This window comes from Miniopterus natalensis, chromosome 17, assembly GCF_054644295.1.
Source record: "Miniopterus natalensis isolate mMinNat1 chromosome 17, mMinNat1.hap1, whole genome shotgun sequence".
NCBI lineage: Eukaryota > Metazoa > Chordata > Mammalia > Chiroptera > Miniopteridae > Miniopterus > Miniopterus natalensis.
Genome location: NC_142097.1, coordinates 24,142,336 through 24,165,354, shown reverse-complemented (window position 1 = coordinate 24,165,354; position 23,019 = coordinate 24,142,336). Strand labels below are relative to the sequence as shown.

The following is a 23,019-nucleotide window of genomic DNA, read 5'->3' as shown; positions in this document are numbered from 1 at the left end:
AGGACTTCCAGTACTGTGTTGAATCAGAGCGGTGGAAACGGACATCCTTGTCTTGCTCCCGATCTTAAGGGAAATGCTTTCAGTTTTTGCCCATTAAGTATGATGTTGGCTGTGGGATTGTCATGTATGGGCTTTATAATGTCCCTGGCGGACAGAATCCCCGATGATTTTCACAGTGAGATGTTATGTGGACGCCTCTCCCTGGCTCTGGTACCGTGAACTGGGGAGCCGACGAGGCCACACTCTCCTCGGGGGAACCTTTGCCGCTGAGATGGCCCCCTGGGGTCTCAGCCTCCCCTTTGCCGCTGAGATAGGCCCCTGGGGCCTCAGCCGCCGCCCATGGCACCGGGGCCAGCCCTTTTCATGTCTCCACCCTTCTTACTAGTCTAGAGGTGGCTTCTTCTGAAAATTCTCAGTTATAAGACTTCTGTTCAGCTAGTCTTCTGTAGGCTATTCAGGTTGACTGTTCTATATTTTAGCTGTCATCCAGTTTGGTCCTGGGAGGGGGTGAGTGTAGCTTCTACCTACTCTGCCATCAGCTTGGATCTCCTAAGTTCATCTTTCTAAAGGTAGGCAGTTATCACGATAAAGTTCCTACTTAATACTGCTTTTGCGGCATCCCATACATTTTGGTATATTGAAATTTCATTTTCATTTGTCTCAATGTATTTTTCTATTTCCCTTTTGATTTCTTTGACCCGTTAGTTGCTCAGGAATGTGCTGGTAAATTTCTATGTATTTCTGAATTTTCCAATTTTCCTCCTATTATTGATTTCTAGTTTCATACTATTGTGGTCAAAAAAGATACTTGTTATGGTATCAGCCTTCTTAAATTTGTTAAGACTTGTTTTGTGGCCTAACATTGTGGAATTGACCACTTGCCTTATCTAGTCTTCACATCTCTCTCTTTCCCCTCCTACCTCACATCGTTTTCTTCATTTTTAGGATATTTCTGATTTGGCAGTTCCTTATTTCCACTTCTATAAGCATGTTGCACTGAGGGATTAGATTTTTGTTAACTGTTTCATTCTCATTACCAGCACTTAGTGTGTGCTTAATAAGTATTTATAGAATTTAAAATTTTACAGAAATGTGAAAAAGGCTCCAACTAGTTTACCTGTTAAATTTACTCCTAACTTGTGAAAGCCATTGAATTAAACAGAAGAAATTAAAAACAAAATTCAGTTCCAATTAGGGGTTATGTTTACAATGCAAAGATTGACCAGAACCAGTGAAAATGACTTGCAACAGGAAAAACTTTTATTGAAACACCACCATAGAGAAAACCAAAGAAAGATTACTATTCTAAAAATAGTTTGTCTTAATTCACTAGAAGAAAAGCAGAAAAATAAGATGTAGCTTCAATTTGATATTTTACTTCAAGGCCATTCTTTTGGGGCTCAGGAAGGCACCCTCTGTTCACTCTTCACGTTGTTGACTTTGGTGGATTTCTCTTCCATGGTGTGAACTCTGGATGAGAGAACTTTGCCACGAGGATCTATTTCTTCAACAATTGTTTTAACCACGGTGCCTTTAGATGAATCTAAAATGACACATATGAATTGTCAGAATTTATCAAATTCATAAAGAGGAAATAATTAACCTGTCATTTGGAACATATACATGTAAACACTGAATGCTCAAAACCTCTTTTGTTTACCTTTTACTGGATTTCCTGATCCTTTGTAGCCCTTTGATTTCACACAAGAGCTGTAAAAATATAGAGAGCTTGTATTAATTATTTCACTCTGTGCTTTGCCGAGGAAACTGAAAAATATTGATTTAAGGTGGGAGAGCATTGGATTCTTAAATAACAGCAGAAGGGGTTTAGGTATACATGATGTAGGTCATAGATACTTTGTACTTGATTTAAAAAATCTTTAACAACCTTAAAAGGAATTGCTTTCTCAATGGAAGCAGTACTTACCCATCCTCTCCATCTATCAGGCGGCAGTAGGTCTCGATTTCTTTTTCCAGGTGGACCTTGATGTCCAGGAGCTGCTCGTATTCCAGCTTCTGGCCCTCGGTCTCGGTTCTGACCTGGTGCAGCTGCTCCTCCAGGGCCCCGATCTGAGCCTGGATCTGGGCAAGCTGCGCGCAGTAGTTGCCTTCGGTCTCGGACAGGGAGCACTCCAGGGAGTGTTTCTGTGGATCAGTAGACAGTTTAGTAGAAAATGTCACAGCATTGTTTTAAAATAAGACAAAACACAGATATTTAGGAGAGTTATCCTTATGTCATGCAAATAACAATATTTACCCCAAAGACCCCACTTGTTCAATACTAATTGTTGCCTTTGTTGTATGTCATACTATTTTATCTTTGAGAATAGCACACTTGATGATGAATGTTACTCATATGCCCAGGAGTGTAAGCAAAGATGAAGCTGTTTCCTCATAGGGCACAGTGTAAAGATCCCCGCCCCCTAATATGGCCTGTGCTTGTAGAATCTGACATAACTGGCCACTTTCCCCCAGAATAAAAGTCCCCCTAAACTTTGCTACCTCATTTCTAATCATGTAACAACCTTGCCTCTTGAGAACTGTAGCTCTTCTATTAAAAAATAATCCCATAGTGAACGGCATATGCTTTTTAGGAGTAGAATGACCCAAAGAAAAGAATGGCCTTTTTCGGCTCTAAATCCTTTAATTCACTGGCTTGTGAATCCACATGGGTTTATATAGGGTTTGTCCCACAGAGCGACACTTGCAGTAATTTTACATGGAATGAAGATGAGAATGTCTTACCCTTTCACCTGCAAGAATTTTTATATAAAGTCCTAATTTTACATCCATCCATAGCCTCTTTTGTGAATAAATCTGGAGGTTTGTTAGCCATGTGGAAAAAGGTATAGACTTGGGAGTTAGAAAATTAGGAGAGAAGTTATATGGTTCCTTCGTATCCAACTGTGAGACTCTGGGAAAACTGCTTAACTTCTTTGAATCTCAGGTTCTTCTTTCAGAAATAATGACATGAATTATAAAGTCTGCCCTGCCAAAGCCTCAGGGTTATTGTGGACTCATGTGGGTGAAAGTGCTGGGTAAACCCTTAATAAATAAGGTTATTATTATCTCAAGCATGTTCAGCTTTGTAGGCAACCTTCATGCCCCTACTTTGCTTCCTGTTTATGCCACTTTAAAAGGACCTTGTAAGTGCTCTTAATTAAGTGGCCAAAAGGAATGCTAGCTGAAGAAGCTAGAAGGGGTGCGATATTTAATATTTAATATTTCTACACTCCATGGACAGTGGTTTCTGATCTTTTTAACGTGGGAGAGAAGATTCAGGGTAAAAACGATTTTCTTCTCCGAGTACCTCAAAATAATTGTATTTGCTAATTTCTCCAAATGTTTCATAATAATTAGCACCTCGGTATACTTTTCAGGCAAAGAGGATTCTACTGTGCAAAATGCAACTGTGTCTTATTTCAAGCATAGTAATTAATGGATAAAAACGAAAATACTATCATGTGCAAGAAAACGGTCTGAATTTTTTCTCAACTTCTAAAGCAAATCTTTTTAAAAAATTTTAATTTGTGCTTACCATTGCTAAGAGGGACTGAAGCTCAATCTCCAGGGTTTGTAGAGTGCGTTTCATCTCAGTCAGTTCATTCCGAGCCGAGGTGGTGGCGCCAGCATCGTCAGAGATCTGCTGCTGCAGCGAGGCGCTCTAAAGTGAGGAGCCGTGTTAGGGTGATGCTGGATCGGCACCCAAGGGCCAAGGAAGGGCACCCTAGGGTGGCCTCACCTTCTCGTTGAACCAGGCCTCGGCGTCCCGGCGGTTCTGCTCGGCCAGGTCCTCGTACTCGGCCCGCATGTTGTTGAGCAGCACCGTGAGGTCCACCCCGGGCGCCGCGTTCATCTCCACGCTCACGTTGCCGCCGGCCGCGCACTGCAGGGCCTTCATCTCCTGCAAGAAATTTGTTGACATTTTTAAAAGAGCCAGACAGACGTGATCCATATAGTTAGACACTTTTTTTTTTTTTTTTTGAGGGTTCAGTTTCTTTAGAGGGGTATGAATAGAAACATTTTAAACAATCTAAGCCGCATAGAGAAATGGACAAGTTCCTTCTTGAAACTGATTTAAGACATGACATTTGGCATCTACAATTCATGTTTAAAATTTGGGCGGATTGTGGAATAGGGGGAGGGAGAATGTCTACCTCCTCATGATTCTTTTTGAGGTACGCCAGCTCCTCGCTCAGGTTCTCCAGCTGGATCTCTAGGTCGGTTCTGCACAGGGTCAGCTCATCCAGGACCCTGCGCAGGCTGCTGACGTCTGCGTCCACGCTCTGGTGAAGGGCCTGCTCATTTTCAAACCTTAGAAAATATTGGAAGGTTTTATCACAGTAGACACATCACTTTTTAGGTCATCATAAAGCTCAAACTAAGCTTTGAGGTCAAACTATTACAATATACTCAAAACTTCAGCGAGATCGCCTGTAATGCAACAAATTAATTTCTCTGAAGCCAGAGAATGGAAATAGTCAAATTTCTCTTTCATATGATCCTGACATTCATGTGTCAGTTTCCAAATTTCCCAAGTAAAATATATAATGCAGCTAGTTATTTAAATACACATTTAGTTTGAAACAAACTAATAGAAACAAAGAATTAAGCCAACCTCAAGTAGCGTAAATAAAAGAATGACATGCTTAGATAACCTTTTTTTTTTTTTTTGGTTTCTCTTCAGCTCTACTTACTTTAGCTTAAAGTCATCAGCTGTTAGTCTTGCGTTATCATTTTGCAGGACAACACTGGCATTACTTGTAGTTGCAGAAATTATCTGACAAATGGAGAATTAGTGAACAGTGAGGAAATACTTTTTAAAACTTCAAGTTTCCTTGAAAAAGTCACCTATGAAATAATAGTAATATTCCTGGCATTCTGTCTCCAATAATAAGACGATTCTTTTGAAAGTGGGAAATTTAAGTAGGGCCTCTTTTACTCTCCACCCCACCCATAAAAACAAAGCAAAACTCTTCCTATGGAAAAGCCTATAAATATATAGCTGGAGACATTGGGTAGTTTTTGATATTATTAAAAGCATAAACATGCATACCTCATACCAGGTGCTAGATGAGACATGTTCAAAGATTAGGATTTTAATATAAATTATTTTTACATTAATAATGAAGTACCTAGAATTAGAAGCTGAGAGCAAAGCCCTGGTTCCTGCGTGTGGCTGCTTATGTATTTGTGAGTGTGTGCATGTGGCTAAATACTCTTATGGGCCTTAACCCTCCTGACATTGTGTTTCTTACCTGGTTCTTAAGGTCATCAATTATTGGGAAGTACCTGCTGTAATCATGATCAAGGCCGCGGCAAGAGCCAGGCCCAAATTTCTCATACCACCCTTTGATCTTCTGCTCCAAGTCCGCATTGGCCTCCTCTAGGGCTCGCACATTCTCCAGGTAGGAGGCCAGGCGGTCGTTGAGGTTCTGCATGGTCACTTTCTCATTGCCCGAGAGGAGGCCGTGTTCATTCCCAATGAAGGCAGCACAGGAAGCATTGCCCCCGCCCAGCCCTGTGCCATAGCCTCCTGCAGATGAGTTGCCCCCAAAGGTGCAAGAGAAGCCGCTTCCAATGCCAGGCACACCGCATGCGTTTGCAGCCCCGAAGCCAGCTCCCGCGCTAGACAGCCGCACAGAGCCCACGCCCGCGCAGGAGCCCAGGCGCCTGGATGCCGAAGAAAAGCGCACAGACATGCTGTCCAGACTGGAGCGCTTGTGCCCCGAAAGAAGCTCTGACGGTGAATGCCCTGCTCAAAGGGTTCAGTTTGTCTTTATATACACGTTATCGGGGTGTTTCTTGATGAACCTTGCTACCCAGAGCAAAACGGTGCTTGCCAGCTCATCATGAATTATTCATAATTGGGTGTTTTTTGTTTTTTTTAATGAATGTCTTTACCCTACTGTGTCCATTTCTGTAGGTGGATAGTTACCTTGGGGTTATATGTTATCTCCAAAATGAGACAGGGAGGAGTATTATCAAGGTTATTATAGTGATGCATTTCAAATTTAGCATGAGTAAGTCTTCCTGTCTCCAAGCTTCAGAAGTATAAAATTCCTATAAGAATAAAAAAGTACGATAGACAAATTTCTCTTTCTCTTGATTAACCAACAACACTGCATCTTCCCTCCCAGCAAGTGAGGTATCATATATATGGTTTTCTATGGATAATATAACCTTTCTTTCAGATATACTGAAAATACTTTCAAGACCCTGGGCTCAGGGCACCAGAGAGGAAGGTAGCCAGGTCTTAAAAGAAAATTGAAGAATTAAATGGACTCTTCTCTGATCCCCATCCCTCCTGAGTTAACGTTCTATTTTTACTGGTTTTCTGTCTGAGCTCTGTTGCTAACCAGGTTGAATAAAGGTATTGGTTAACCTGTCTGGACCTCAATCTCCTCCTCTGTAAAATGAAGGGACTAGACAATGGCCTGTATGTTCTCTTGTAGTTTGAGAGTTCTTATATTTTTATAGTTTTCTTTCTTTCATTATTTCTAGAAAAAAATTTCTGGATTCACTTCCTCCACTCTTCACTTCCTGCTCACTCCTGAATTTTGGCCCCACCACTTTATGAAAGTAACCTCTCAAAGATTGCTAATGGCCCCACATCGCTCATCCACACATCACTTCTCGTATTTAGTCTCCCAGGCCCTCGTAGACACATTTGATACTGAACATCCAGTTTTACTGAGTTTTCTACTATTGCTTCCTGAGAACACTTCTGCACCTCCGCTTGCCCTTCTCCTTTCTTCCATTCATAGGCTCTCTGTCTCAAATTTGTCGTTCCTTACAGTTTTGCGCTCAGTGATTCTGTTTTGTACCCACTCTCCCTGGGCAATCTCATCCCTCCTTGGCTCCCGATGCGTGTTCTACATGTACATCTTTACCGCTGGCCTTTCCCCTTTCTAGACCCACACCTCGCTACGCCCTCCAGACATTTCCACTTGGATATTCTGTCTTGACTTCTAACTCACCTCACAATTACCTTGGCATCAAAATTTGATCTTTTGTACCTTTCCTCATTAGTTGCTGGTGGAACTGCTGTGAGTCATGCTCAGGATTGCTCAGAAACCTCTCACGGCTGTAATTTCCTACCAGCCTGCATCCAAGCAGTCGGTAGGTCCTATTGGATCTACTTCTGCAGTGTCTCCTCAAGCATTTTCCTCTTTTCTGTTTTCCTTGTCACTATCATTTTCTTTCAGCTCAGTTAGTAGGACCTCAGTTGGATTTCTGGCTTCAAGTCTTTTTTGTTTCCATCATGGTCGTTAAGCAGGTGGGTTCTAAGGTGTTATTCCTGAAGCACATGGTCATTCATGAAAGAACTTGGGCTCTTGAACCAGATAGATCAGCGCTCCTATCCCAGTTCTGCCATTTTCTAGTCGTGGAACCAAAGCAAAGCCCACTCACTCTGAGCTTTGGTTTTCCATTTCTGAGATGGAGACATCAGTACTTGTATGTCGGGAGGTCTTTCAACGGTAGTTTAACTATGTGAAGCAACTCCATTTGTCAATACTTAGTATTCCTTCCCTTTCTCCACTCTCCTCCAGTGTAAAACCTTTCATTTGAAATGTAAGACTCTTCTTGACATAGGTTCTGCTTCCCTCACATGTCCATTCTTTCATGTTCGTACTCTTTCCCTCCCTTTTGTCTTTGCCCATGTTTTGTCTCCATTTGAGACTATTTGAAATCTTTGCCAAGAATGACTGACATCACTTTCAATTACATAGATTGAGAATGAAGTTGCTGAAAATATAAATGTTCATGACCTAAGAAGTGAATTTGCAGAAAGGCCAGAAAAATCTATTATTCAATCAAGAAATCACATGAATAAAGCATCATAATTTATTTTATTCCATAAAATTATGGCATCAAAATGTTATTTTTTGCAATTCATAAGTTAATGTTATTCTACATGGATAGCTACTGCATGTATTATATATTCAATGTAATAAAATATTTTTAAGGAAAAATATTTATGTTTTAGTGCCTCTAACTGAACTTTTTCTAGATTTTTGAATAAGGGGTTCTAACTATTTCATTTTGCACTAGGTCCTGCAAATGATGTAGCCAGCTCTGGTTGCTGAGTTCTCTAGGGAAGCTGAAGAATCCTAGAAAAAGTCCCTCCAGATACAGATATTTGAGGGTTTCCTACCAAAGGAAGCTCACCACACCAGCGCCTCGGAGTGAAAGGCATACATGCATACCCAGAGCTTCCAGATATTTAAAACCTTACTGTTAAACAGAATTTCAAAGACCACCATACACTGAAAAAAACTCCAGCATGAAAGACAAAGGTTCACCGGAAGGAGCAAAAAATAGCACCCAGGGGAGAGACAGTAAAGAAAGCTCAAGAAAACTTTAAAAAGGAAACCACCTCTAATTAATAGTCTTAGAAGTAACAAAAATACTGCATATTTGAAACGTGAATAGAATATCATTAAAATCGCACAGCAGAACACAATAAAGGTCTCTGAGAATTAAAAGCCAGCTTCTAAAATTAACTTTCGATAGGTTGGAAAAGAAACTTTAAAAATCCCCCCAACAGTAGAACAAAAGGACAAAACGATGGATAAAAGAAAACTGGAGGCTCAATCCAAAAAGATCAACCGTAAGTAGATTTTCCAGAAAGAGAGAAGGGAGAAATGATGAAGAAATTATTTTGTAAACATACTCTATAGTACTACTTAGAACTAAGGGCCGAGCTTCTAAATTGAGAGACCATCAAGAACCAGTAGAATAAATAAAAAAGAACCACAGCAAAGCACCTGTGCAGGGTATTTCAGAGAACCATGGAGAAAAGGAGAATATTTGAAGTGATAGAAGAAAAGACAGGAACATAGCCCTTGATGGGGAAATCAGAACGGCTCTGGACTTCTTAACAGCCCTGGAGCCGTAATTCCCGTGAAGAACGCCTTCAAAATTCTAGCTGAAAATACCGTCCAACCTAAAATTCTCTGCTTTGACAATTTAGCATGAGTGAGGGTGAAACAAAAATATTTTCAGACAAGAAAGGTCTCAAAAAAATTTACCTCCTTTGTATACTTTGTCAGGAAACCACTAGAGGGGAAAAAGAACAAGGAAAAAGGGAGGCTTAGAATCCAAGAAATGGGGTCTCAAGAGGGCAGGCTTTCCATTCAAATCAAACTTGGTTCGAGCGCAGAAAGCAGGCAACGGTGTTCTAAGAAACACGAATGATCAAGAAACCCTGTTATATATTTGCTTATGTTACATTCCTGTATTAGCCACTTCTGAAAACAATGACATAGAAAGACAGGGCCACCCACAGTTCCTTTCCTTGTATGTCAAAATTATTTGCAGTTCCAATTTGTGTCTATAAATAAAGTCCTATTGGAACTCAGTCATGCTCGCTTGTTTATCTATGGTCGATAGCTGCTTTCTGCTATAATGGTTGAGCTGAGCGGTTGAAATAGGAACCTTATGGCCTCCATAGCTTGAAATATGTACTATCTGGGCCTTGACAAAAAAAAGTTTGCTGACCTTTGCTTTAGAAGGAAAGCCATTAACACGAGGCTCATTGCTGCAGAGCTTTCCAGAGCTAATCCTAATTATAGGGGGAGTGGTATCCTAGAAAGTATCTAGATCTCCAGAAGAGTTTGAGATAAGAGCATTGGTAAAACACCAGAAATGTGCCATCTAGAGGTGAGACTTTTCAGTCACTGGAGAATTTCTGAAATTTTCCAGATTATTTGCCCATGTAAAAATGGTGAGATTTGAAGATTACACCTACTGAATGTTTAATATTTAAATACCATGTGGTATTGACTATTATTCAAAACTAGAGTGAAAGGCAATTAAAATATATTCCATAAATGTCTCCCTATGAGTCAGACATAGGAAAAAAGTAAATCACAAATCATTATTTATTAGTCATGAAGGAATGGAAATGAGTGCACATCAACTTTTTTATTTATTTGAAAATAAACACCCCTTTCCCTGTAAAAGGTAATTAAGAAATTGTCCCCCCCCCCCAAGAAACTTATCTTTAAGGGCAGAAAGTATTTTTATTATCGTTTTAATATTTAGAATAATGCAGTTGTGCAGGATCTTTCCCCAAATTATTCTTTTCTCAAAAATCTCAGCTAGAAAGGAACCCTTTGTTCTGCCTTGCCATTGGTCATTTTCGATGTTTTTTCTTCAATGGACTGAATCCTCGATGAAAGGACTTTACCACGTTGATCTATCTCTTCAACCACCGTCTTTACCAGTGTGGTTTTGGGTAAATCTAGAAATAAAACATATGTGAATACATGATTACATGACAAAGAATTCAACTGCTGGTTGTAATATTATGTACACTTTTGGTGAGGGAGTAAATATAGATTTGTAATAATAGTTTGGAACAGTTTTATCCATTCAAAATAATATCTTAAGTTCCAAGCTAAGCACTTTAGTTTAAAATTTTAAAATACAGACTGCTGCCATAGTGTACGATTGCCATTAATGCAAAAGTATTTGCTGCAATAGAAACAGAACTAGGTTTTGTTACCTTTAGATGAATTCCCTGAGCTTCCTGGTCCAAAGCCCTTTGATTTGGAGCATGAGCTGTAAAACAAACAAACAACACCACAGTTTATTTTTTAATATTTCTGTTTATCATTTCAGAAATACTTAGTGAATTGATAGATGAACATAATCTCAAGTGAACTCTGCATGCCAAAAGCAAATCTTAGTTTTTTAGAAAGAAAATAGAATTTTGGGGGACAGGAGCTGAAAGTAATTAAATGCTATTTAAAGAGAGAATATAAAACAACCTTGTTTCCATTTGATTTTTTAAACCCGCAAATTTAAAGCTTGAAGGGGAAATATATATAAATAACTTGGGGGTTTGTGCAGAGAGTGTTTATTTCAAGGCAGCAGTGACATTAGGAATGAACTGAAAGATGGATAAAACCTGGAGGGTGGGTAGGGAGAATCTTGAAACCCACAGTAATTAACATGGACCATAACGGGGGGCTTCTGAAGGGACAACTGGGGTCACCCAAGGCAGATGAGGAAGAGGCTGTGGTGTACAAAATATGGAAGAGATGACTGCAAAGGCAAGAGATGAACATGCTTCTCTGCTGAGGGAATAAAGAAGAAAAGGCCTGGAGGCATGGACGGCGAATGGGCTGTGTGGTTGTGGCCGCGGAGAGAAAAATGGTGTTTCAAATCTTACTCTCCATCTCCATCTATCAGGCGGCAGTAGGTCTCGATTTCTTTTTCCAGGTGGACCTTGATGTCCAGGAGCTGCTCGTATTCCAGCTTCTGGCCCTCGGTCTCGGTTCTGACCTGGTGCAGCTGCTCCTCCAGGGCCCCGATCTGAGCCTGGATCTGGGCGAGCTGCGCGCAGTAGTTGCCTTCAGTCTCGGTTAGGGAGCACTCCAGGGACTGTTTCTGGGGATATAAAAGATGTCAGAGCAAGGGGTGAAGCCCCTTGGAGGGCCACCTAGGCCAGTGTTTCCCAGCAAAAGGCAATATTGCTCCATAGGTGAGCTTTGGAAACTTGTGGGGCTTGTCACAATGAAATGGGAGGTGGAGAGGAAGGGGAAGTGACTGGTGTTAACTGGAGGTGGGGGAGAGGGAGGCATGCTAGATGACCCCACTAACTGGAGGTGGGGGAGAGGGAGGCATGCTAGATGACCCCACTAACTGGAGGTGGGGGAGAGGGAGGCATGCTAGATGACCCCACTAACTGGAGGTGGGGGAGGGGGAGGCATGCTAGATGACCCCACTATCTGGAGGTGGGGGAGGGGGAGGCACGCTAGATGACCCCACTTGGGATGAATGAACTTTTTGCCCTAAGACTTTTCACTGTTCCAATGGACATTCATGATATTTAGGTGATATTTCCTATTATGACCAACCTATGTATTAAAACACTTTTGGGGGGCAGCACAATAAGAAATCAATGTTGGAAATATTTTGATATTACATATTTATTTTGGGGCTGCCTATTGTTTTTCAGTCTTATTCTGCCACTGTCCCCAGAGATCTACTCCACCACTGTTCCAAGGCCTCTGTGCTGTGTTCCCTTTTCGAACCTGTCCCGGGTGCTCTATTGTCAATCAAAGGCCTTTTTTAAAGCAGAGATTGAAATAATACCTTCACAGAAATAGGAGTGGGGATTTCAAGGCAAGAGGTATACTTAATAACACAGTGCAGGCCATTATTTCAACACTACTTTTATGACTATTACACCTCCTCGTTTCTACTTCTCATAGTCTGTAATTTGTCTTGTTATGTGATCCCTACTTTAATTAAAGTAATTTTCCTCTTTCCCTTATCATATATAAATACATCTGGGTGCCTATTATTTCTCCTGGTATTAATTATTATCTGAGCGCCCACCCCCACTCCACTCTTTCATTTCCCTTTTCCTGTGTGGAGCAATTCCTGATTGTTTAAAATAAAACTTATTTATCAAAGAAATCTCTGTCTCTTTGGGTAAGCCTCTGTCTCTTTCATTGCATATTCTAGGCTAATTGGGCCCAAGTATTCACATATTAAATACATTTTATTTTAAAATACATTCATTTCTCTTTTTTATTGAAGTTATGGCATTGCACTGGTTTAAAATTTTTGTGTGTACTGCTAAATATATTAACTATTGGCTTCATTCTAAGATTGTAAAGATGGAGTTTTAAAATATTCGTCGTTACAGATAGACATTGGGTCTAACAGGCTGAAGGTGCGTTACGTAGGTGATACTGGACTCTCCAGGGACAAAGGAGTGGAAGGTGACCAGGATGGTAATGGGGAGGGTGAGGCAAGGAGTGGCAAAGTGTCCGTGAGGTGTGTCCTTGGCTGTTCAAAACTTTAATTTCCTTGATGTGTCCTCATATGCTATTCTTTTTTAAGGTTACTAACGCTCTGTTAAATCAGAGGGGACAGCATCTCTATCCCACAGCCTTCTGCTGTAAAGGTTGGCTCTAGATGTGGAAGGACTTCAGAATGAATTTAGAAGTCGGTAAACTACAGGAAGCATAGGGAACCTTTATCCATTTAGACAGCTCCTGACTTACACACGATTTGTGTGCTAAACTACAGAAGACTGCTTAGAATTCATCTATGACAAAAGAATCTCAGGTCTGGAAGTGAGGTTCTATGCCACTGTTATTCTATGATTCATTTATGATGTATGTTAAAAAGGGTTTTTTACTGTGGATTATTTCATGAGCCCAACTATAGTACTATACTGGCTGCATAGAATCTAACTACTTTCTAACATCATTGTTTCAATGTGAAAATGCTTAAATTCTGACCTGGGAAACCAGGAATTGATTTCCTTCAACATAGCTCAAAAATGAGAAGGGGGATTCAGAGTCAGGGTACAGCAGCAGGGAAGGTCCTCAGGGGTCTAGTTGTAGGCAAGAAGGGAATGGGGAAGAGAGGAGGGTTCTAGGAGTTCAAAGTGGCCGGGAGGGTCTCGGGTACCAGCTACCAGCGGTGACGAGTGTACAAAGGGGCATGCTGGTTAAGTTGGGGTTAATCAGTGGCAAAATAAATCTCCAATCTAAATACTGTATAAGAAAGCACCGTGCCTTTTTAGGGTGGCTAAATAAAAATAACCTTCCTATTGTTCTGAGTCGTTGCCTTTTCTTTTCTTGGCTTACCGCACAGCTTTGTATAACAGTGGCCCTTTCTTTGTGTTATAACCTCACGGAGCATGAAACCTCTGATGCTGACAGGACACCCTGGGCCACGTGTGTGCCAGAATTCTCAAAATCAAGTCTTCTGGGTGCTGCCAGCGGACACTCCAGAAGGGAAGCTGTTTTTAGTGCTGGGTTGTCTCCAGGGACCTCTGTCCTGGACACGGTGGCGATGAAGAGGCCCAGGGTGCTCAGACACATCGGAGATGTACCCTCCTTTCCTCTGCCCCACGAAAAGCACAACGTGGCTTTGAACAGGTTCCCATCAACACTAGGTGATGCCCAGGACACTAGGCCTGCTTTGGGTGGTCCCCTGAGGTAAGCCGGCCACCTAATTTTCAGGTGGAGCAAAACTGCCGGCTGCTTGCTGCCCAGGGCTGAGATGAGCTACCCAAGGAAGGAGCTCTTGCATGAAACGGGCACCGGGCACCCGCCAGGAAAGACATCCTCAGGGACCTCAGGGAGGAACGAAAGCTCTCTGTGCCTTGTCTGTCGTTCTGAGCGTGTGTGTCAGTGCCTGTCCTTCCTACCCTCTCCCGGACGTATTTGTGTAGGTAAGAGAGGGCTTCCAGGAGGCTGGTTAGAAGCACGGACTCCAGGCTGGCCCGCGCCTCACCTACCGTGGCCAGGAGGGACTGCAGCTCGATCTCCACGGTCTGCAGGCTGCGCTTCAGCTCCGTCAGCTCGCTGCGGGCCGAGGTGGCCGCGCCCGCGTCGTCCGAGATCTGCTGCTGCAGGGTGGCGCTCTGGGAGGCGGGGCGCAAGGGGGTTAGCTGGCTGTCCCCCCCACCCTTTCCCCCCCCTCCCGCCTCTCCCCTCCCCTTCTCCCCCTCCCCTCCCCTCCCTTCTCCCCCTTCCCTCCCTTCCCCTCCCTTCCTCCTTCTCCCCCTTCCCCTCCCCTCCCCCTTCCCCCTCCCCTCCCCCTTTCTCCCTCCCCTCCCTTTCCCTCCCCCTTCTCCTCCTCCCTCCCCTTCCCCTCCCCCTCTCCCCTCCCTCCCCTTCCCCTCCCCTCTCCCCTCCCCCTCCCCCTCCCCTCCCTTCCCCTCTCCTCCTCCCCCTCCCCCTTTCTCCCTCCCCTCCCTTCCCCTCCCCCTTCTCCTCCTCCCTCCCCTCCCTTCCCTTCCCCTTTCCCCTCCCTCCCCCCCTCCCCCCTCCCCCTCCCCCCTGCCTCCCTCCCCGCCTCCGGGTGGTGTCCGCAGCGCTGGTCGCTGGTCGGGGGCCCTCACCTTCTCGTGGAACCAGGCCTCGGCGTCCCGGCGGTTGTGCTCGGCCAGCGCCTCGTACTCGGCCCGCATGTTGTTGAGCAGCAGCGTGAGGTCCACCCCGGGCGCCGCGTTCATCTCCACGCTCACGGTGCCGCCGGCCGCGCACTGCAGGGCCCTCATCTCCTGCGGAGGCGCCCGGCGTCAGGGCCGCTCGCGGCCTCGGGGAGCTTCCCTCTGTCCCGAAGGCCGCGGCTGAAATTCCAGTGTCTAATTCTTTTTTTTTTTTTTTTTAATGGACTTACTCGGCCCACAGTCATGCCAATCAGCTACCGAGTTACCCGTTAACGGAAACAGGAGCAGCCCCCACCGTAACGAAAGGCCAGCTTCTGCAGAGAGATGCTTTTTGTCCTTTTGAACGGGAAGGGAATACAGAGCCGGAGGGTTATTAGGCCCATGACTATCGACTGAATGCTGGGGAGCGTCCTCGTGGATGGGAATGGGGCAGTGGAAAAAACTAAAAAACTAATAAAAAAAAAATCCCTGGCCACCTGGAACTGCCCTGCGAGGGACAAGAGACAGCATTTGTTGAGTGCTCGTGAATGCCAGGCTCTGGCCTAAGCAGTGAACATGCATTAGCTCATTCAGTTACTTCAACCTCTAGGTGTGGTATGCGCTGTTATTAGACTTGTTTGGCAGATTAGGAAACTGAGGCACAGAGAGGTTAAAGTAATCGCCCAAGATTCTTAGCACCGGAAAGGGCTGGGATTTGAACATTCCGGGACCTGAACATGGTACATCCTCTGGTCCCGGAGTGTCTGCTCTGAGTAACTACGCTCGGTGGCTGCTGTGTCCCAGGATACGTTCTACTAGGTTGAATCATTAAATGGTCTGACCTAGTCAAAGAATAGATTTCTGGACAAACGAGCCTACCAGCAACCCGAACTTAGTTCTTTAGGTAGCTGACTGTTTTCATTAGTAATTGCTTTTGATGGATTGCTCTCTTTCTCTTTTATAAATCATCTTTTTATGACCTTAGATCAGTGGCTTTCCAGTGTCCACCAAGAGCAAAAGACTTACATTGTCCAAGGAGACCACTGATAACTTTAAGTTATCTCCATATTTTTGGGGGGGGGTTGGGTAAGATTCATGTGAAGAAAAATTCTTCTTGCTAAAAATAGTTTAAAAATTGAATTACTTGGGTCCTGGCCAGGTAGTTCAGTTGGTTAGAGAGTCCCCCCGATACACCAAGGTTGGGGGTTCCCTCCCCAGTCAGGGCACATACAAGAATCAACCAAGGAATGCATAAATAAGTGGAACAGCAATTCTCTCTCTCTTTCTCTCTCAAAATCAATAAGTATAATTTTTTTTAGAAAAGAAAATTGAGCCCTTGCCTGTTTAGTAGTTAGAGCTTCGACCCACGGACTGAAGGGTCCTGGTTTCGACTCCAGCCAAGGTGCATGTACCTCTGTTGCAGGCTCAGCCTCACCCAGCGTGAGTGGGAGGCAGCCAATAGATGTGTCTCTCTCACACCGATGTTTCTCTCCCTCCCTCCCTCCCTCCCTCCCTCCCTCCCTCCCTCCCTCCCTCCCTCCCTCCCTCTCCCTCTCTCTCTCCCTCCCTCCTTCCCTCCCTCCTTCCCTCCCCCCCTCTCCCCCCCTTCCAGTCTCTCTGAAAAGCAATGGAAAAAATATCTTCAGGTGAGAATATATAAAAAAAGAAAACTGAATTGCGTGATGTCATCTTAGGGACACTGGTCACTGGTGAGTGTGGTAAATATGACACTCTCAGGGGATGTTGAAATGTAAGTGGCTCTTTGTTCCCATCCCCAGTGCATTCAGAGGTACCTTCTTTTGGTTTGTGTGTCTTTAAGCGGGACAATGAATCCTGCTGTGATCCTGACCCTACCCTACAGGCCCACGGCTGACTGGGCTGCTGGGGTTGCTATTTCTTCTCTTCTGGGACTGTTTCCTTTCCTGATGTGAGAAGAATGACCTCAAGATAAGCCTATGTGAACACAAGAAATAATGCAGTGGAAAGACAGACGGTTGCATTAATGCAAAAGTAATGTAGTATCTCCAAAGGACTAGAATATTCTATCAGTCTAGAAAATGGAAGGATGCAGGTCAAATTACTAACATTCATTAGCTTGGGGGATGAGATCAGAAGGGCAGAGCAGGAGAAATGAAATTCTTTCTTCATACGCCTGGGCATTGCTTGACTTATTATAATGAGCATGAATTACTGTTATAACCTAATTGTCCCCTGAAAGTATTTAAAATGTACAGAAGTGTGCTGTGACTAGAAGGGCAGCCTCTCCCACCTCCTCATGGTTCTTCCTGAGGTAGGTCATCTCCTCACTCAGGGCCTCGTACCGCAGCTCCTGGTCGGTCCTGCAGAGCGTCAGCTCATCCAGCACCCGCCTTAGCCCGTTGATGTCGGCCTCTGTGTTTTGGTGAAGGGCCAGCTCATTTTCATACCTGGAGAGGCGTTAAGTGAACATCAGCACGAGTGAGACCACTCAAGAGGTGGATAAAACTTCGATCGCTCCTAACTGAAAGTTAGAAATGGAATCAGGACTCTAAATATTATGAAAGTATACAGAGAAAGCCTTCTTCACCCCTCTCACCCAACTCTGTGCGGGGTCATCTGCAGATATGTAATCACGCAAGTCCCGGTGGTATAACCCCATTAAGTAAAACATACCATTTTAGTTAATATTTTTACTTAGTTAACAAATATTTACAAACATCTTTGTTTTGGCTCTACTCTAGACAGGCATAGAAATACAGTGATATTTTGTCCCAACAAGGTAATAAATATGCATAAATTATAAGTATAGCTGATTGAAATATTGTAACATGCTTTGTATCATATTATAGTATTATAACATGCATTACTTCCTTTAATCTCTTAGGTTATACTTTATTTTAGTTGGGATGACATTGACATTTTTATTTAGTGAAGTAAACAGATAGGAAACTTTTTCTGGGGTGCGATTATTTTCTATCACTTACTTTAGCCGGAAATCGTCAGCAGCCAGTCTGGCATTGTCGATCTGCAGAATGACATTAGCGTTAGCGGTGGTGGAAGAGATAACCTAGAAGAAATCAAAAGGGAGAAAGCAACAAATAAGTCGCTTTTATAATTTATTATTTCAGGAGATAAGAAATATTACACAAGTGAGCTTTTGCACAACAATCTGACTCCCTCAAGTAACAACCAAAATGTTTAAAATTTAATTTTTAAAAATTACAGCTGTGGTTTACTTTTTCTCTCATATACAACATTAGAACACAATACTTTCTTATCAGTGAACATATTTCAAAATAAACAATGATGGAATTATTAACATTTAAGCTACATTGAACTTCATGAACCAAAGTGCCTATTTTTGACTAACAGGAAGAATTATTTATAAAAATAAATAAAAAATAAATGTGATGTAAATTACAGATAACAGTTACGAAGCATTTCCTGTTGTAGTTCTATGTCTTTTGCAAGGTAATTCTTAGTTTTAAGTCGTTGGAATAGTTCCAAATTTGTCATTTCTCACCTTGTTCTTAAGATCTTCGATTGTTAGGTGATATCTACTGTAGTCGTGATCAAGTCCACGGCAAGATCCAGGCCCATATTTCTCATACCAGCCCTTGATTTTCCTCTCTAGTTCAGCATTGGCCTCCTCCAGAGCACGCACGTTGTCCAGGTAGGACGCCAGGCGGTCATTAAGATTCTGCATGGTCACCTTCTCATTCCCAGAGAGGAGGCCCCCTTCACTTCCAGCAAAGCTGGCACAAGCAGCATTTCCAAAGGCCCCACCGGCATGGCTCCCACCAGGAACACTGCCCAAGCTCCCTCCCAAGGCACAGGAAAGTCCGCCTCCAGCCGCAGAGCTGCCACAGGCGCTGCTGCCTGCGAAGCCTGGGCCTCCACTGGAGGGCCTGAGGGATCCAGGTCCAGAGCGCAAGCAAATACTCCTGGACCCACTAGAGAATCGGAGAGACATGGCCGTGTGCGAAACGTTCACCTCGCCTGTGGGTAGCTGTAACGGCAAAGGAGGGCAGAGTATTGTGCACGGGTGGTTTCGTTGGGCTTTTATACGCAATGGTTAGGATGCTTCTATTTGAGGTATGCAAGCCAAAAGAAAAATGGCATCATTGAGATTGGCATGAAATTACGTATAATTGGATGATTTAAAAAAATTAATGTCTAGCATCTCTCTGGCTGTTGCTTCAGGGTGTTTGTTATCTTAAATATAATAAGGTTCATTCTATATTAAGTTCATTATTTCAACTTCTAATTTCCAGTGAGTAATCCTTTACTTTCATCTTGATCCGAGGAATATACCATCATTATCTGGAAGAGGATATTATAAAGTTTTAGAAAGTTAGGTAAGACTGTAATAGGGTACCCTCAGCCACAGCAGAGTCTTAATTACCAGAGTATATAAAGAACCATTAAGAACAGAAACATATTTTATCCCACTGGAGCAAAAAAAAAAAAATGTTATTTAGAAAAATACAATCCTGGTAACTTCTCTGGTCTTACCAGGGTTATAACATTTACTGATTACCTTGAACAATAACGTAACTATTGACTGATTTCTGTATCTAACATGCATAGGCACTGTGTCCGGCGCTCAATGCTGAATGCAAAAATGAAGACACGACGTTAAATAGATACAGAGGTGACAAAGACATAGTTACAATTTTTAAGGAATGTATGGTTAGGACCAGACAGGGGCTTGGATCATGTTTAGCCTTCCGTGCTAAAGAGTTTGGGATGAATCCTAAGGAAAAGCGGAAGACAACGCATCGGGTTGAAATGGAAAGAGAAGTGAGTCGCAAGCCAAGGCTAGGCCAGCGGGGGAGGGTAAAGGCAACGGGAGGGAAGCAAGAGGAAGCCGGGCCGGGATGGTGACTGATTGAACTCGGAGAATGAAGAAGGAGGAGGAGTTGGGGATGACTCGTAGGTCATTGATTTCAGATGCTGGGGTCCCAGATATTCACAGCTGGGGAATATAGGGGGAGAACGACACAGAGTTTAGTTTCTGGCCCGCCGGGTGTGAGGGATTGGCGGAACGCCTCAGAGGAAAATGATGATGGGAGGTGTGGGTGGTCAGAGTAAGCACTGAACTGGGACAAACACCCGACTAGCCCCGAGGGAAGGGACCGTCAGGAATAACTGAGGGCCCAGCTTGCACTTGTAATAACGTTCAGAAGCCTCTTTAGAAGGGATCGTGGGGCAGGAATAGAGATGGTGATCGGGCCGATGTGTGTTTTGGGGGTTGAAGGCAGGTTCAGGAAGAAGGGAAAGGTAGCAAAGAAGTTTCTGGTGTCCTTGAAAAAAAAAATGGTTGAAGTAATGAACCATAAGGTCATGTACAAAGAAGGAAGTAAGGCCTGAGGGACAGATACACCGAGAAAGGAGACACGTTTGAGTTACTGGGCATCTTTATGTGGTCGCGGAGCAAGCAGAGTGTGAGCAGGAGGTTGATGGAGGCGAAGCAAAGTGGGACAATAATTGTTGAACAGCAGAAGCAAGTTTAGAGTTTTCAAGTAGGCACAAACCCAAATCTTTTTTTTTTTTAATATATCTTTATTGATTTCAGAGAGAGGAAGGGAGAGCGAGAGAGAGAGATAGAAACATCAGTGATGAGAAAGTCATCATTGGACACCCCCAGCTGGGGATCGAGCCTGCAATGGGGCCTGTGCCTTGACCGGGAATTGAACTGTGATCTCCTGGATCTTAGGTTGATGCTCAACCGCTGAGCCACGTCTGGCCGGGCACAAACCCAAATCTTGACAAAGTTTAGTCAATAGCCATGGGAACTGGGCCCAACAGTCACTGGCATAGGGGTCAGATATGCACTGGCCTGAAAGCCACTGGAGCAGGAGGTTAGGAACTGCTAGATTATGGCCTTAAATGAAGGCAGGAAATGGGAGTGAAGTGGATGTTCTTGGATGATGAGTGTGGGGAGGGGCAAGGGGATGGCATGACTCCCAAAAGAAGAATTTTAGCTGAAGAATTAGATTACATAAAGCTGGATGAAGCATTGGGGATCTACAGAATACAGATTCTGCCTTGAAGGGCATATATTAGGTATGTGGGTGTGGAGTGGGAGTGGAGATGAGAGAATGGGGAAGGAGGTAAGGGGAGATGGAGGAGGAGGGGATGAAGGGTGAAGAGAGAAAAGGGACAGCAGATGGGAGAGGGAAGGGACGTGGGAGGGGACACGGGTGGAGAGAAACATGAGAATGGAGTGAGGGGATGAATGATCAGTTTCCCATAGAAATGTTGCTAGGCCAGTTCAGGAGGGAAGTACATTATGTGGTTAATGATATAAAAATATCCTTTGCCGGGCCGGGCGTGGCTCAGCGGCTGAGCATCGACCTAGGATCCAGGAGATCGGGGTTCGATTCCCGGTCAGGGCACATGCCTAGGTTGTGGGCTTGATCCCATCGGGGGCGTTCTCAGCATTGATGTTTCTGCTCTTCAGTCAGCATCCCCTGGGGCAATCCCACGTTGTTACCTACACTTGCCCCTGCCCTTCTACTTCCACCAGGGGGAAGCATTCACCTTCAAATGGATGCTGTTTAGGTTCTGAACCTCCGCTATGGCTTTAACTAGAAATGATTAAACCCCTGATCAGAAGCAACCTCAATACTGATGTTTTCACAGTGCGAGAGCACAATAAATATAAAAACAAGATTGCCTTACATTTACATGGAGCTCCACAGCTTCCAAAGTGATTTCTTGTGTATTATCTCATTTGAACCTTACAATGAATCTGGGAATGAGAGAGAGGTTTCTTTCCTCTGATTTAAGATGAGGAAGCTTATGTTTCTTATAACAACTTATGCTTTTTATAAAATTCATAACAACATAAAGGAAATTTTAATGAGCACCTACTATACACCTGGTACTGTACTAATAGTAGAGGATACAAAGGGGAAGAAAATAGTTGCCTCCCAAGCTCTTGGGAGTAATGCTGCTGATTTCAAGCCTTGTGGACCCAGAAGTGCTATTGTTGAACCATATGCTAACTCTGTTTTTAATATTTTTGAGGAACCATCATACTGTTTTCCATAGCAGCTGTACCATTTTACATTCCCACCAACAGGGCACAAGAGTTTTAATTTCTCCACATCCTTGCCAACACTTGCTATTTCCTATTTTTTGCTATTTTAAAATTGAATTGGGGGGACACTGGTTAAAAATCTATATAGTTTTCAGGGGTACGATTCTATAATACATCATCTGTATATTGCATTGTGTGTTCACCGCCCCAAGCCAAGCCTCCCTGTTTTTAATAGTAGTTATTCCAGTGTTTGACTTGCATTTCCCTAATGACTGTGACGTTGAGTATCTTATCCTGTACTTATTGGCAATACCCCACTTGCTTTTATTTTTACGACTCTTTCAATCTATCAAGATGCATTTTGGTGCCACTTTGTTTTCTAGTCTCACCTTCAGATTTCTTACTTGACAAAACCTTACAGAGGCTCTTTCGATCAAAACTTTCAGTGAGAGTTCTTCTTCCAAAGGGGTCACAGTTTGGTCATAGTTCAGCTAGCCTTTGCGCCCATTTATTTATGCTTTTCAGGCATTTCTCCTGATGCAATTTATTCTGAATTAGGGAAAGTTAATTTAAAAACTTACATGATTTTTTGTCCTTGCTAAAATCCTGAAGGGCAAAGCTATTTTCAGAACACTACCAAATCCTTCCTTTTCCGAGGTCACATCCAATATTTATACCAATTAACAATAATTCCTTCCTTTTCTAACTGGTACTAGGCTGGAAAGACCTCTTAGTGTTGAGATAGGATGGTGTTGGGTTTTTATTGTGAGACACTGAGGAGCAACGTGACCACTCAAGAGCCCTTCCTCCTTTGGCGTGGCTTTCTGTGGGACAACCTAGTTCAAAAGTATCCTTCAAAAAAAGAAATATCCTTTTAGCTGCTTTGAGAGTGAATTTATTTCTTTTGGGATAACTTGTTTCTATTTGTCATACAGTGACACAGCTTGGATAGGGTGCACCATGATTAGGGTGACACAGCTGCAGGCTTTAGGGATGGCCTATATCAAACCTTTGGGGCACTCATCTGGTCCTTCTCACTTACTTTCACAAAGCTATTGCTGTGTATTATTGGACCTCAAGT

At 43.3% G+C, this 23,019-nt stretch overlaps 2 protein-coding genes and 1 long non-coding RNA gene across 4 annotated transcripts in view; 1 reads left to right on the top strand and 2 right to left on the bottom strand.

Moving 5' to 3' along the window:
* The window catches only part of LOC148091265 (uncharacterized), a 54,598-nt gene extending 49,067 nt beyond the window's left edge, over positions 1-5,531 (top strand). For both annotated transcript variants that reach the window (XR_015715868.1, XR_015715869.1), the window contains exon 3: positions 5,271-5,531. This is a non-coding gene — a long non-coding RNA (uncharacterized LOC148091265). The remainder of the gene's footprint in view (positions 1-5,270) is intronic.
* On the bottom strand, positions 1,401-5,702 carry LOC107538776 (keratin, type I cytoskeletal 27). Its single transcript, XM_016215101.2, has 8 exons — positions 5,259-5,702; positions 4,698-4,780; positions 4,158-4,314; positions 3,743-3,904; positions 3,539-3,664; positions 1,928-2,145; positions 1,661-1,710; positions 1,401-1,543 (listed from the first exon to the last, which is right to left on the bottom strand). The coding sequence occupies exons 1-8, from the start codon at positions 5,700-5,702 to the stop codon at positions 1,401-1,403; spliced, it is 1,383 nt and encodes a 460-aa protein (XP_016070587.2).
* Positions 5,703-10,043: 4,341 nt separating this feature from the next.
* On the bottom strand, positions 10,044-18,863 carry KRT28 (keratin 28). The gene is made up of 8 exons (XM_016215097.2): positions 18,414-18,863; positions 17,875-17,957; positions 17,181-17,337; positions 14,882-15,043; positions 14,276-14,401; positions 11,183-11,400; positions 10,514-10,569; positions 10,044-10,249 (listed from the first exon to the last, which is right to left on the bottom strand). Exons 1-8 carry the CDS (start codon positions 18,861-18,863, stop codon positions 10,107-10,109), a joined length of 1,395 nt encoding a protein of 464 aa, XP_016070583.2. The 3' UTR covers positions 10,044-10,106.
* Between the last annotated feature and the right edge of the window lie 4,156 nt (positions 18,864-23,019).